This window comes from Aphelocoma coerulescens, assembly GCF_041296385.1.
Source record: "Aphelocoma coerulescens isolate FSJ_1873_10779 chromosome Z unlocalized genomic scaffold, UR_Acoe_1.0 ChrZ, whole genome shotgun sequence".
Classification (NCBI taxonomy): domain Eukaryota; kingdom Metazoa; phylum Chordata; class Aves; order Passeriformes; family Corvidae; genus Aphelocoma; species Aphelocoma coerulescens.
This window is the reverse complement of record NW_027184085.1, coordinates 18,424,349-18,440,535: the sequence shown is the minus strand read 5'-3', so window position 1 is coordinate 18,440,535 and position 16,187 is coordinate 18,424,349. Positions and strand designations below refer to the sequence as shown.

The 16,187-nt window shown below is 37.3% G+C and overlaps 1 protein-coding gene across 2 annotated transcripts in view; it reads left to right on the top strand.

Annotated features, from left to right (window-relative positions):
* PDE4D (phosphodiesterase 4D) overlaps window positions 1-16,187 on the top strand; it is a 159,734-nt gene that overhangs the window by 51,295 nt on the left and 92,252 nt on the right. For both annotated transcript variants that reach the window (XM_069000889.1, XM_069000890.1), the window contains exon 2: window positions 4,873-5,064. In XM_069000889.1, the coding sequence (XP_068856990.1) occupies window positions 4,873-5,064 (192 nt within the window). The remainder of the gene's footprint in view (window positions 1-4,872; window positions 5,065-16,187) is intronic.

Here is a 16,187-nt window from a genome sequence, read left to right as displayed (position 1 = left end):
TGCACCTATTTTGTGTGGTATTGGGATTGTGCTACCAGGTGAAAAAACAGGACATGACTTCTTGGAAGTGAGGACGTTGAGATGTATATGTAGGTCATAGAACAGATGGCTGGAGAGATTGCTTGACACTAGGACAATGGACTCCTTTGATGGGGGAAAATAATTGCTCCTCTAAAAACTTGCTTGTCCCCCTGTAATGTTACAGATGGCCTCAAAAGATAAGATGTCCCCAGAGGTTCAATTAATTTGGCTCTCTCTCCCTGTAGTTTCCAAGATAAGATGAAAGCGAGGAGATACTTATAGGGGAATAGCAGGAGCACAATTTGCATTCTTAAAAAGTCTAGTAAGTTCTTTATTTTAGGGTGAAATTTATTTCCCTCTCTCTCCTACTATTGCTTATTTCTCTAAAAATAAAAACCACACAAAACCAAAAGAAAATAACCCCTCCAAAGTGCTGCAGGGTTAATGCTAAATTCTCAGTACTAAGGAAAACCAATGCTAAGATTTTCTATGCAGCCTTAGTTACAAACTCTTGAGTATAGTGATTGTGATGCCATTATTCTTTACGTAACTTAAGTCTATATTTTATACACAGGCCTCCACATTTTTTCTTCTCGCAGCCTTGCAGACAGTAGGAAGCCACTCTTTAGGGACTCAAAAGGAAGTCTGTGAAGGGTTTCTTTCAATATGCAAAGAAGCTGTGCAGTCATTAACAACAAAGAAGTGCTGCTGAGATTCAGGATCCAGAACCTCTCCTGATCTTGCCACAGAGTCCTAGTATTGTCTGAAGCAAATCTCTAATAATCTTCCTGAAGTTTGCTTGTGGTCTTGTTGTTAGTTGTCCTATTAGGAGCACAGGGAAGATCAGCCATGAACATTTACAAATATCTCAGTTTTGTCCCCATCTTAGTACAGAGCCTAGATGACAGAGCGGGCAAGAAGTGCAAACATGATGAATAGCCAAACAAGGAAAAAACCTCCGAATTTCATCTCATGTCATGTTTGTCATCACTGAACACTGAATAAAGCAGGCTCTAAAGATAAACACTATCCACTAATGCCTTAAAATGTTTTGTCAAAATGCAGACACAAAAGTTGCTTTTCATGGCTTTGGCATCTCCAGAGTTGGAGAAAATCTCTGAACATATAAAATTCTGTGATGTCTGTGCCAAATGCTCCAGTCACCAAAGGCAGTTTCAGTTTGCATGCATTATGCAAAGTGCCCAGAGCTAGCTGCACAGCAATGGTGTAAAATTCTGTCTTTAAATGGCCCACTCACTGCCTGTGAAATGAAAGCAAAACAGTTCCTGTGCTCTTTAGTAACAACTTCCATGAAGACGTTGTTCTATTTCTCTGTTCTTTCCAATTCACAACATATTCTTGTGGCTTGAAACTTAACGGGAGTGGAAAGATAAATATGAAGCAAGGACAGCTGATTTTTTGCAATTTCTGTTCAGGCAAGTTAAAGAGTCTGTCCTATTTCATGTCTTAAACTTTTGGGTTTTTAAGTGTATGCAACAAGGAAGAGCAAAGAACTGGTGTGAAATTGTTCAATTCCCCATTCTGACTCTCTCTTCTTTTGATGCAGTGTAGTCAAAAGCACAGTTTCTTGCAAATAAGACTTGTGATTCAGACAAAGAAACAATTTCTATTGTTTTCATTGCAATAACTCTTGCTTTGATTTAGAGTTCTACAAGCTTTTGTATCTGAAAGTGTTGGCAAATGTCTCAAAAAGATCTAAACAAGACCCTTAACTGCTACGACATTTCAGAAACTTTTTACTATAAACATAGGTTTCTGAAAAAACAGTGCTGTATTCACACTCCCCTTTAACTGTAGAACTGAATAATTTTTTTCTTGACGCATATTTTTATAAAAGACGTTTTCTTGGAACAGCGCGAGGCAAATCCAGCTGGTATATTTGGATCCTGTTTATTACTTTTTACACCCATCTAGTGGTCACGACGCAGTACAACAAGATAAAACTCCTGTTGGAACAGCAATGTCTTGCACAAACTTGTGGTTACCTGGTGGTGCAAAAAAAAAAAGACCTCTCCCAGCTGGTGGAACCGCACTTATAACTAATAGTCTTCTAAATTTTAAAAATTCACTGTGTTACAATCTGTCAGTGAAATCATTTGTAGAAGCCTGCCTTAGTTTCTAAGGGGAAGAAATAAGATTGGTAATATAATTTTCATATGAGGTCCACAAAAGGGGGGTGAAGAAAATAAAACAGATCTGCAAATAAAACCATATTCCTTGAATCGAACTAAATACTTTTGAATTAGTTGAATATTTAAGTCCACTGTTAAAGAAATCAATTTATTATTTACTCTGCATTCAAAATTTTCCTCCTGTGAGAGGGACTTACATTTATCTTCACTTATTTATATCCAGCTTTTAACTTTTGCTTTAAAGTTCCCAGGCAAGCTTATATGTATTTGAAATTATACTGCCATTGCAGAAATTTGTCTTACTGAGCACAGGAGTAAGCTATTGTCTTCTATTTTACCTAAAATTGCAGGAATTATCTGCCCTCCTGCCCTCAATAGAAAAACAAAATATACAGACTGTGTATTGACTAGGAGTTTTTGCTTTCTTGAAACTGTTTAAAGAGGAAAAAGCTATTCAGGCAATGAAATAGAAATCTTAGGAAATTTGGATATGATGAGATATTACTATTGTGATTATTTTGTGCTCCTTCATTATTTAGGAATTCAAGCTAAAAAGATATGGAGTGATAATAATTAACAGCAGTCATGCTAGTAGGAGTGGTAATATGGTTATGAACTAATGACACTACAAGCTGCAAAGGACATTTTAGTGTAGCATTCATGGTATCCTTTCCAATGCATTCTCAAATATTTTTTGTGAGCAGATCTTGCAGTGATCACAAAGATGCAACAAATAGGGAAAATGAAAGTCAAAGAGGAGATCTGCACAGTCCAAGATCACCTAGAACGCTGGTGGCAGAACTCTCATTTGATGTCTCATGGCTTAAGCTTTCTTAGTTTGAGATTGATAAAGCAGTAGCACATTTAAAGACACAGAAAAAAGTAAACAGACATAATCAAATTAAATCAGTTCTGGGAAGAAGTGTATGTGTTTGGATTTACTGACAGGTAATTGTTCTGAAAACTAGAGTGAAAAGAGAATTAAATTACTATGCTCTCCTGAAGTTTTTTTATCATATTTTCTGTATTTTTTTTAAAAAAGAGAAACAAACAAACCAACTGCAATTGCTTTTCTACACTCAAACTGTATGAGATGAGCCCAAAGAAAATATTATAGTCTGAAAGTGGCAGTAAGCTTGCAGTTCCAGAAATATGTGCAAAGTAACAAATAAGCAATGTAATAAATGACGAAACAAAAATCCATCCTCTGCTAGGCAGTGTGCATCTGTATCAAAATAAGCAATATGTTTCTTTGATTAGTTCATTTACAAAGGAAGAAAACGTCATGGGAATGCTGTCACTTCAGCAAAGGACTGAAGTGGCAACTCATTGAAACCTCAGGTCACTGGTAGATAAAACAAGCAGGTACAGAGTAGTATGTAACAGTTGTGACACCTGTGCTAGGCTGAAGTCTAATGAACAGCTGACTTGGACTGCATTGTTTCTGCTGTTACTAGCTGTAACTGGAAACCTGTAGGTGTCTTTCAAATGAACACCATTTTCAAGATGAGTACTTTTTATGGGGTCAGCAAAAATGCATAATATGGTGCTAGCCCTTATCAATGTTTAAAAAAATCATGTGAAAGATCAGCTTCTCATCCCTCATTGTTAAATGCTTTAGCAGTGTTATTTATGTCCCCATTAGTATGGCAAATGAGCCTAGAGACCTAGTTCCAGCTGATCCACACATTTGTAACCTCTCAGACTGCATACCACAAGACATCCAAAAATGAAGCCACATGCTGCAGAAAGCCTCCATACAGTACCAAATGCAGCTGTTGTGCTGTCAAGCAACACAGGTTGCTGTGAACACGCCCCCTCAGCACCAGTGTTTAATTGTTTGCAGATTCCTGTTCAAGGTCTTCGCACTGATTTTCAAAGGCCTTTGTGGAAACACTGCCATCTATGTGAACCAGCATCTACTTCCCCATTCTCTTTCTTTCTGTTCCCTTGTCTTTCATCATCTCCTAAGAAAAGTGTTCTGTAGGAATGATAAGCCTCTTTACCACTCTTCATACCAAACACAACAATCAGAAGCACTGGATCTAAACTGTGTGGTTCAAAGACACAAATGGCTACAGAAGTTCTGCTGCTTGGCCATGAACAAAGGACTCGTTTATTCAATCTGTTTGTAAAACAGCAAATCTGATGCAGGCAGATGTGCCCAAGCACACACATATACCTTAATGCCACCTCAGTACTTTGCCTATTGGGATAAGATAAAGTACATTCTTAAAATATTTTTGTAGTAACAAAATATTAGGATTGGGAACTCAATAAGAAAAAAGCCCTCAACTGCCTTAGCAGTTGGAGGAGACAGGATAATTGTGGTCCAGCTTAGGAGTGATGAGACCTGAAGAAGTAAATAATGAAACATAATGTTTCCTCTGGTGTAGAGCTCATGGATACTCTACATGCAGAGAGGTATAAAGCTTCCTGTATTCCTAACAGTGTGGGGATTTTTTCTGCCAAATTTCTTTTCCTTCAGATTTGGGTGGGGGTTTTTTTGTTTATCAGTAATTTTAAAGTATATCTCTATTTTGCCTCACATTTTTTCGTAGCAGTGGACATGACCTGGTCTTTATTTCCCCATTACTATCAAGAGGCAATTAGCTATGATAATTTTTTCAGGAGGGTGTTTATTAAATTTAAAAATTCTTAGGTAAATGACATAAAAATTTTTCTCTTCTTTTTGCAGTTTCGATGTAGACAATGGTACATCATCAGGACGAAGTCCCTTGGACCCCATGACAAGCCCTGGATCAGGGCTAATTCTTCAGGCAAATTTTGTCCACAGTCAACGTAGGGAGTCTTTCCTTTACCGATCAGACAGTGATTATGATCTGTCTCCAAAGTCCATGTCCAGGAATTCCTCCATTGCCAGTGATATGTAAGTACCTTATAAAATACTTCCAGTCTATAATTTGTCCAATATCAAGATTTTTGCAGCCACAATAAGGTTTTTTTTGAAAAATCGAAGGCAGTAATCACTTACGGTAGTGAAGTAATGGAAAATTGTTTGTTTATTAATTTAATGAAGATTATACTTGTTCCTGCAGCTTTTTGAGGGATGTCATGAGGGTGTACTTGAAATGTTTATACACTCTATTAGCTTTGACAGAATAATAATGACAGTCAATACTGGTGTACTAAAACCCTAAGGAGAACTATTTTCTGGCTCTTTGGTTATTTTCAAGAAAAACAATACAAACTCAATTTAAGCTTCTTCATGATCTTAAAAAATAGATTCGATTTATTTACAACAGGAGTCTTATGTTTTTAGAGAAAAGATTTACCAGCTGGCAGAAAATAATATATTTGAGAGAGAAAATATTTCAAATACCCTCTTAGCTAAAAGACAAAACTCTAACAAAAACCTTTATAAACTTATTCTGTCCTCTCTCACTATTCTGTGAAGTGTGTATTTTCCACTAGTGGCTCGTACTTTTCAAGTATGTGTGTACCCCAGGTTGCATGCGTCGTGGAAGTCAGATGCAAATCTCTGTTTATTTGTAAGACACCAAAAATATTTAAATGTTCTATCTTCTAGTCACTTCTATGTAGGAGAAATTAACAAATATTTTTGTTTGGTTGTTTTTTTTGCCTAAACTGCTCCGAATTTCTTGGTCAAATTGGCATTTATGGTTCAAATATATATCTAAAATAAAGGATCAGTCTTGTCAGAATACCTCAGTGAATGCTGTTTTTTAATGGGGCAAAGACTTATCGATGTCCCCTTTAAAAAAATAAGAATAGGTGCAAAAAAGAATAAGGATTTTCATAATAATGAGTGAAATTAGAGCTGATATTTAACTTGAAGTCATAAATGAACACTCCTATTTTTTTTCAGCTTATATAATTTTTGGAGCTGTTATTTCCTTTAATTATAGCTCTTCTTCTATGTAGAGTGTTAAGGTAAGAAAAATTCCTGCCTTTATAGAGGGTTAGTGTAAGGTCCATGACTCAGTTAAGCTCTGTAGATTGAAGTACTCGGTAAGCTTTGTGCTAAATGTGACCAATTTTTGTTGAGACAAAATGGGTTAGAACAAGAGCGTTTCATTTTACTTTGTTATAAAAAAAAAATGCATTTTTCTTGGAAATAGTACCTGCCTTCCAGCAAATCTTCCTGTGACAGATATCCTTTTCTTAGAGGGAGAAGAGTCAAGTTTTTAGTATCTCACCTGTGCCATGATAACATTTGTAAAGATTTCTACATTGAGGAGGACAATCCAGCTGACTGCATTGCTTAGATGAGTCATTTCAATGAAGAATTCAATTAGTGCTTCATCCTTGAACTCACAATCCACTTCATTTCCTAGAATTTTGGACAATTTTTCAGCACATGGCAGTAAATTGGATAAACAATGTTATTACTGAAACAGCACAGATTTCCCCCCTTTTTTCTCTATCTATTCTTCCTTTCAAACCTTTCTGGAAACAATTTACATATAAAATTTATTTGACCTCACGTCTTCATAGATTTTCACAGTCTCTTGTCACAGATGAACTTTTGTACTAAGAAGATAAATATTCCTGCCACTGTTTAGGAGAGGAGCACATAAGGAAATGTAAAAGGCAAGTTGTTCTAACCATGGAATATTAATCATTTATCAATAAGCCTAACTATAATAAGTGTAGCTGTATCACAGATATTACATGAAAGAAAGCCAAAGAATAAAAGAGGGGAAAGTTTAAAAAGATAAAATAGCAAGGAAAAAAAAAAATCACAAAAGGCCTTATGTATAGAACCAACTACAAGCTGAATATGCTCATGGAAAGGAAACCCACTGAATATTATTGAAATAAAGAAACAACTATGATTCAGGACATTGCTAAATGAGGTGGAAGATGAAAGGGTTGGTTGACAGGAGAAGTACACAAATTTTAGGTTAGTCCCAAATTATCCTATTTCCCTTGTGCATCTATATACATGCTTAAGTATTTTTTGTTTTTTAAACATGGGCAATATGTATTACAAAATAGACACATCATTCAGGTAATTTAAGTGGATTAATTGTACATGGCAGTTTAGTCTAGATCCCCTGATTCTTTAACCAGACTCAATCTTTCACTTTTGTAAAGAAAAAGAGAAAGCAAAAGGCATATGTCTTGTATATGTAAGGAATAGAGCATAAAGAATTCTGGCATTCCCATTACTCTCAAATACTAAACTTACAATAATACATTCTAGTCAGTCAATACTTCAAGATTTTAGTCAAATTTGGAATGTCATGTTACGACAGCCAGTGGATGGCAGTGCTGAAATGCTGAATTCATTGTGCCATTATTTATTATGTATGCAGCTCTAGCCAAGGAAGGGAACAAGTTGTGCTCAGTTGTTTGCAAACCCAAAATGAAAAGATGGGCTCTGCTACAAACAGCTTATAAAGTCCACGTATAAGATGATAACTGAGAGACTAATACAGTCAGATACTATACCCAGGGGAAGGAACAATGCCACTCACTATGTTCAAAGTAGTAAACCTGACCGAGAAGGCAAAGGGAGTTTCACTTAGGGAGTTGAGATGGAAAGTAAGGAAACAAGCACAGAGAAGGGACAGGTGGAAAGTTTTTTAAACTCAGAGAATCCAAAGTACATTTTTATGAATTAGTTGTGGAAAAGAATAAAAGATAGAAGTGCAAAAGATTATGAGTGCAAGGCTGCTTTGATGAGAGAAGGTTAGTGGGACAAATATGGGTGCAGTTAGAGAGGAAGAAAAAGAAGCTGAATGTAAGAAAGGAAAAGCCTATAAAATGGAGTGGGGGTCAGTAACATTGTTTCAGTTATCCCTTGGAAGAAATAACATGGTCTTTGACAATAATAAAAGCAGGACATGGAGATTATATACAAAGATTAGGAAACGCTGCTAAAGTTTGTGAACTGGATAGGTGGGTGGTTTAGACAGGAAGATGCAAGGTCCAAGGCAGATGAGCACAGATGTGTTGTGAAGCCTCTCTGTGGGATTTCCAGCAGAGAAATAAGGATGTGCAAGAGAAAAAGAAGAAACTGAGTGAGGCAGTGATGGGTAGTGAGACAATATGAAGAATTATAGTACAGGATCTGTGATGAAAGACAGGAAAACAAGTTTAAAGGGAAGGAGAATAAATAATGGAAAACAAAAAACCCAAAAAAGTTCCCAACAGCAACACATAGGAGAAAGTGAACAGTACCTAGCTGAAAGACATGCAAAATCATTATTGGAAGAATTGTCAGGCCTATGTTTGAAGACATTAGTGAAGCAGAGAGCTGTGTGGATGTCTTGCTGAGGTGGCCTGATTACTTAATGCTGACTTGTTTGAGCTGCTGCATCTGCCCAGAACTTGCAAATGCAGGAAGAGTTGGAAGTGGTAACACTTTTTATGCCATTCTTGTTAAGGGATCACTGCCCTGGTTAATGGAGCAAGAGATCAAATTAGTAGAGAATTTCTGTTTTAGCAAAACCCAGGACTCTAATCAGGTTAAAAAATAGTTTCCTAGAAAAAAACAAAACCCCAGTAAGCTGTCCACTGCTGCATCACAGCCCACGTTTGGTGCCACTCTGAAGGGAGAAAACATGTATAATCCTCCTGTGATTCTGAAGAAGCAGACCAGAGGATAGCATCCAGACCAGAGAACCAAGACACTCTCAGTAGACAAGTCCGTCCAAGCTCCACTGTGTCTTCTGAGTGTAAGAAGATGTCTTCTGACCTCTCACTTAAGTCTGTCCCTCTCCCATTTCCACAAAGTCTTAGAACACATCTCATACACAACATCCTGTCTTCTCAGGACTTGGCCAACTGAACCTCACTCATAAAAAAGCAGCTGCTGGGGGGCAGTTTTGCAGCCTTCTTTAGAGAAGCTCAGCACTGTTTTCTTCATCAGCTTATCACTATAAGTGCTAACTAGTATTATTACACAAAATTTGCTATTTCTATTAGAACTTGTTTCCATGATTTAAAGGAGCAGAACCCAAACACTGACTGTGGGGAACTGCAGGGTCATTGGTCTGGTGATCTGCTAAATGGCCACCATACCCCCATTCCCTGAGCTGGACAACCTATTCCTACTCTGTCAGTAACTTCTGAAGACAGCAGCATCCCTCTGCTGCTGTCTGTGATAAAGGAAATCGCAAGAGGATGCAGTTTACTCCAGGACATCTTCCCTGTATCTACAGTTACAGAGGATATATTTTCTTATCCTCTAAGGCAACCTTATTCTTTTGTTTCTGAGCCAGTAAAGCCTGGTGTTATTAATGAAATATTGTGAGCATGAATCTTAAGTTAGGGAGAAAAAACCACCTTTTTCCTGAAAGTTGCTGGCCAAGATTCTAGAACAGCAGACAAGACATGCAATTACTGAGAGGAGTAGTTGCACCTCAGTTTAAAAAATTAGAAATAATTGTCTTTTCTCCAGAAAAATTGCAGCTGAAATTCCTTGTGATGTATCATATTCTTTTGTAGGAATCTCTGATGTTACTATATCATGGCTAAAATAAGACAGTTAAACTTGAAAGTCTATCCTGATCTAAAAAGATCTTCTAAGAAGCATTTTATATGTGTGCTCTGTTTAGAAACAAATTTTAATACATTATTAAAAAAATACATTAAATTGCTTGAGATATGTATTTGTTCATGGAAAGAAATGTACCTACATCACTTTAGGAAAAACAGGTAAATATTTTGCTTCATTGTGTTTTGCTTTTTTGTTTTTAAGGACCTTAAATTAAGTTCCAGGTTGCAGCTTAAATTAATCTACATCATTTTCAAGTCACTTACAATATTTTTTTTGAGTTATAAACAAAAATAAATTGGAAAAAAAGAGGTTACTCTGTCTTTTCCAGTTGTTTTACACATTTTACAGGTGGAATTCAAAACAAAGAACTCAACTTAGAATGATATAATAAATTTGTGTTGACTTCATTTGTTGATAAGGAAATTGGTTATGCTGTAAAACAAAAAGAAGGTATTTTTGCATTGAGAAGACTTCATTTGCTTTTTATTCAGGGGAGGGTTTTTGTTGATGAAATTTAAATTTATTTTATTTACTTTCAATCGATACTGAATTATTATTGTTTTTTTGTGAGATTGCTAAAACCTTACAATTTTCCAAACATAGCTCTCAGTTGTTAAATGCATCACTTCCCCTTTAAACACTTTTCATATGTTAGGCTTTTTTTCTTCCTTCCTCTGGAAATAATGGATGCTTGAGGGAAAATAACAAGTTACTGCTCATGTGCTAACCAAAACAGACTGAATTCCTACATCTTTTCAGTCAAAGGTAGCATGTTCTTAAGAACATGGTGCCAAACCCAATTCTTAGCTGGGATATCAGGTACATCACAAGACCATTACTCCCTGGGCTCACAACACTGATCTGCAGTGGAGGGGAGGGTGGATGTGTTCATTTTCTGTGCCTGCAGTACTGAAGGATGGAAGCAGTGTGAAGAAGGGGAACTTTGTAAAAAGAGACTTGAATGTCTTGGGGGGATCCCTCTTAGACTGTTTTTCCAGCTCAGTGATCACCTATGTGCACTGGTCAAGTTTATTTCAAAACCCAGACGAACATTAATTGTCATTTCACCCCTCAGGATACAAACTGAATGTTTTGGATTCTTTTAATGGCACTAATGCTCAGTTAGCTGTAGAGTTCAATCTCTGAAAACGTGCAGTCTGAAATTCTGAATTTCTTGTTTTTCTTCAAGTTAGCTTGTTTCTTCTTACATGCATTCATTTAGGCACCATTGAATTTGGTTGAGGGACTATTTTTTTGTAAACCTTGAAACTATCTGTGGCTGGCTGATAGCAAGCTCTCTCAGGCTGGGTTGCATTGTATAAGTGCCATATTTTCAGCAGCTCTGCTATTTCTTTTAAAGAGGGAATCTTTCAGCATGCATCAGTAGAAAGCTCATGTGGAAAGTCATGTAGTCTTATTCTTCAGAATTAGCACATATGTATCAGTTTTAAACACTTAGGCGCGTGGGACAGGGACAAGCAAGCAACCAAACGCATGATGCTTAAAAGTAGTTCCAGGCAACACATTTTATTTTCATTTGCAACAAGGTAAGAGTTTATATGTGTCAGCTAATGCAATCAAAACTCACTAATAGTAGCTCATTAAATGGCACTAACTTGATTGCTTCCAGTCATGTATGCACACCCAGTCACTAATTTTCTTGAACCTGAGCAGAAAACAGAACTATTCTGTAGTCTCTCATGCCTGTTTGTTTTGTAGCCTTGATATAGCTAAATGATGATTTTGGTTGTATGAACAGTCCAACAGTGGCACTGCTGGCTGGACTGCTCTGATTAAGTTCAGCATTTTTCTCATTCAGAGTCCTATCCTGGCTTAATCCAGCCTCTGGCTTAATCCACCCTCTCCTTCAATACACGAACTGAAGCCCCACACTGCACTAGCTTCTTTTCCCTTGCCATTGCCTCAGTCACCCCCAGGCAGACTACCTTCTGATTTTAGAAGGAAAACCACCTACAGCAGTAAAAAACTCTGGCAAGGCCATGCTCTCTTTCCCCTCAGGACTGAGTAATTCTGTCAGACTTAACAGAGGCCAGTTGCTGAGCTGCCCACCATTCTCCTATAATCTAAATATTCTGCTACATTCTGACAGGATTAAGGCATTGAGGCTTGGTGGATGGCTAGGGAAATATTATACAAATAATTTATTGAGTTATCTGTGGTTTTGTGTGTTACACGTCATGCTGGCATCCTACTGTGCTGGTCCACTACATCACTACCTATGGGATTATCTCAGGCAGATTACACGAGTCAGATGTGGGAGTGCAGTCTCTTTGGAAAAGGTTTAAGCTTCTGAGCAAAGAAGTAGCTGGGTCTGACATAAGAGGTCTTGGTGGTCCTCAAACTCTTCCAAAAGTGTTAGGAGACTTTCCTGGTAGATGGAAGAAGCCTAGTAGTATTCCTACAGCATATTATGCAGAATGGGAAAAAACACTTAGACTTCCTGTTTTTGAGTTATCAGTCAATTCTGATTCCAGCTCATCCAGCAATTCTGAATGAAGCTTCTGGACTTGATGGATCTTCATTAGATCACTATCACTGAGACCCAAAGTTACACTCGTCACCCAGAAAAATAGTTTTTTTTTTAATCTGCTCAAAAGCACAGACCCTGTGAAAGGGAGCTATTGATGCACAGTAAGGTGCACAGGTAGCCAGATAATACTACCTGATAGTCCCTGGATTAAACCTCAAAATACTGATTTAGAATTGCTAACACTGTTCATTTCCAGTTCCTTAGTCTGTAACAGACATGGTCCTTTTTTATTTCCAAGTCTTGAGAGAGCTTCTCACTTTGGGTGCTAATGCAGTTCAGCTTGAATTATATTACAGTTTGGATAACCTAACACTGATGACTGAAACAGGACAGATTCCAGGAATTCAAAGGCTTCTTTCAAGCCTAATCAAGTGTATCTTCAGGACCTGAGATGCTAAAAAGGTGACATGAAAAATTAAAGCACTCTCTTGTATAAAATATTAGTTGTATCTAGAAAACTGCAGGTATTTTAATACATAACATATATATTAGCAAAATGTAATAATCCACAGTTCTTTTGAGGTTTTCTTTGGACCTCTGATCCTAAAGCAGACAAAAATTGTTTTCTTCATCAACATGTCATAGTGGAGAAACTTGATTTGTGCTGCCTGTGATGTTAGCTGGGGTCTTTGGAAATACTTATATCTGAAGTTTTTACTAGTGACATTTGTGCTGAAGAAATTTTTTTCTCCTTTTAGTGTGTCTTTCTAAATCTCACTTTCTAGTTAGACAGTCCAAGTAGAATTACTGTAACCAGCATTTCTTTCGGCTGTGATAATGGACCTCTCAGGTGCTGTGGCTTTTCTGAGTCAATCCTCCTTCATCTGGTTAAGCTCAATTAAATTAACTGTACTGAACTCCCAATATTACAGCAATACTTTTTTACTAATTAGGGCAAGCTGTGTTGCTGAATTAGACAGATGTGTCAGGAGGACATAACTGCACAGTGTTACAGAAAATTGTGGTGTTCTGAAACACTCAGACAATAGTTGATGAGAGTCTGCTTCATTCAGGGCCTAATTTCTGTGGTTTCAAGTAGTTCTTTTCAACAATCCTCTTACCTCCATGTTCACAGAAATAAATAAGTGCTCTGGGAAAAACAACCCCCTCCTCTATAGCTCATGGCTCCAACAGCAATTTTAATTGCTTGCTCTCTCAGCCCTAAATCCCAACCTGCCCACAGTGTCATAGTCTCTAGCCCCTGCCTTAGATGCCTGATCATCCCCCAGATTGCACTCACCCTTTCAAAGAGATCAAATCACTAATAACCCACTGTCTATCTAGGAAAAGCTGTAACCCCATTTCATAATCTGGGCAAAGCATTAAGATCTGCCACTTATACTCATTTAGTCTTGGCTTTTCAAGCAAGGCCTAAGCTATCTCAGGACTAGAAATTTTTTCTCAGTCTTTAAAAACTGAGATGACATGATTTAAGCACTATACCTGCAGAATAAGCTGACTTGGAGCACTCGGATTTCTGACTCCATAAAATCAGTTTTGCAAACCAGCCCATTTGGATTTTCCAAATGCAGATGATGATGATAAAGCTCAAGCTGCATGGAGCAGGCAGCCACTGCTACTCACTATCCTCAAAGCACAGCTTCTGATACAAGGTGCAATCTAGAATCATCATTGCTGCTAAAATCTGAATCTGAGCAATGTGACTACTTCAGCATACCTAAATCATATGTTTTGTGTGTGCATATTTGGCTTCAACTATGAGAAGTTATTGGGACAGAAAAGAAAATCCCAGCAGTTAGGGTACTGTATTAGCTTATTCTCTGTCTTTCATTTGTGGTTCTGTATATGATATAATTGTGTTCCAGAAATATGCAAACAAAATACAAATGTCTCATCTAAGTTGTATTTCTGCCACGCTATTGGACAGTGAGTCTGATTCAGCCGTGTATACAGAAATCACTGGATGCTGTGTTTATTCCTAATCTGGATGTTTACACTGCAGAAGAAGGCTGCCATGTATTTTCTGACATAAACAGAAGACTACCTTAAAGTTCATCTTCTTTCTTTTTTTTTACATGGTATATAGACAGTATGGATTTTCCCATACTTTTATCTTGCTACGTTCTTATAGTAAAAAAAAAAAAAGCCCCAATACAATTCCTTAAAAATTGAGTAAATTCATATGACAATATGATGAAAGCATTAGTTCTTGATATGGAGCATCATTCAGGAATTCCATACAGCCACTGTCCTTTTGGGCTTTTCAATTCAGTTGGCAGCTTTATCCTTTCAATTGGGCTGTGTCCAAAGTCTGTAGCCAGAGAATCCAACACGGTCTATGCCAGTTGGATTTAAGGCCTGACCAGCATCATCAGCCAGTACTTCTCCTGGGGATATAAGTAAGGTTTTGATTCAATTGGAGGAGTGGAGCAAACTAGTAAGGTCATACTTGAAACTGGTACATTTGTGTCAAACTTGTGTATGTGTTGTATGTTTTCTCTCCTCTATGTAAGTAAGACAGAGCTCTTATTTATCCTGTTTATATCTCACAGCTTCAATACGTGTCCTCAAGATCACTCAGTTGGTATTTATATGAAAGTCTAAAAAGTCTAGAAAGACCCAGAAAGTTTTAATCTGTGGCCTTACTATGGCCTTTACAAAGACAAACCTAGAGGATCTTCCCTGTGAAGCTCCACGGTGGAAAGTGCCTCACACTCCTTGTGGTCTCAAAGGCCTGGGATTTGCTTCTTCTTAATGGGTACCTTGAGTTTTTTCTGACCAGTATGAAAAACATCCACTCTTTCTTTATCTTTGTGTATCCTGACAGGTCTGCAGGATATCTCCCTAGTTTCTTCTTTTATTAGATGTTGTATTAAATTATGACAGTTTAATTATTAAGTAAAGGTATGCAGTCACCTTGTCTTATCCTTGTGTTAATCTTCCTGTCTGCTTCTCTGTCAGTCCATGCATCTCTAAGTTCCTTATTAATAGAGGAAAAGTTAATTACTGTTCTCTAATTGGGATAGAAGAGACAAATTGATGCCAATCCTGAGGAAAAGAAGCAGAACTTTTGTACTGAGCATGTTCAACTAATGTCTGACTTAATACAGCTGTTTCATATCTTCTTCAGGGCAGGGATCAACATAGTTTGTATGATGTGAGTTCAAGTATGTCATATAGGAAATGTTAGGAAGCAAAAGACAAAAATTTGCGGAAGTCTAGGCGTCATCACTTTACTGTGGCAAACAGCTTGCAATGTTGTATGTAATCTTTGGTCTGCTAATGAGAATTTGGCTTGTTTTTTATGTAACAGTCATTCATCTGATCTGGGCTGTGCATGTTTTAGCAATGTTCTTTGATGATGGAGAACTGATCATTTTAAGTTTTGGGGCTATGTGAAAATCATTCTCCTTTTAAACCTGTGTTTCCTTTGAAAAATGAAGATGTGAACAAGTATGCCAGGCATTCTAGTTAACAGAGTCTAACACTGATGTGAACAATTTCTTCTAACTTTAAAGGCTAATATCTCTGTATTTAGAAGCTTGTGACCATATTGCAGGATTTACACTCCCTCTTGCTGCTTCTGTATACAGATGTGAGGCACTATCCAATCTAGAATCCAGAAAGAATCACCCATCAGCTTCCATGTCATCTAGAAACAGGAAGACACTCATACATTGTAGTGCTTATTACAGTGTAGTATACTGTGGATCAATAGCATTTTGAATCATATGTTCTTGCTCTTCTGTACAAAAATTAACACAGCTTCTTTGAACACTCTCACTTTGTCCAGATTTTCTGACCCAATGTGGATCAAAGATTGCTCACCACCTTTTACAATTGCTTTGCAGTTCAAGTGGGTCTGGTGAGTGCTAAACTATTTTGAGAAAGCTGTGGATGTCTGTACTTTCAGTATCAGATTCAGCAAAATAATGATAATTTCTGGAATTGTTTCTCTTGACACAAGGGGGATTTGAACAGTGAAAATTAAGTCCTGGCTTGATTTCAG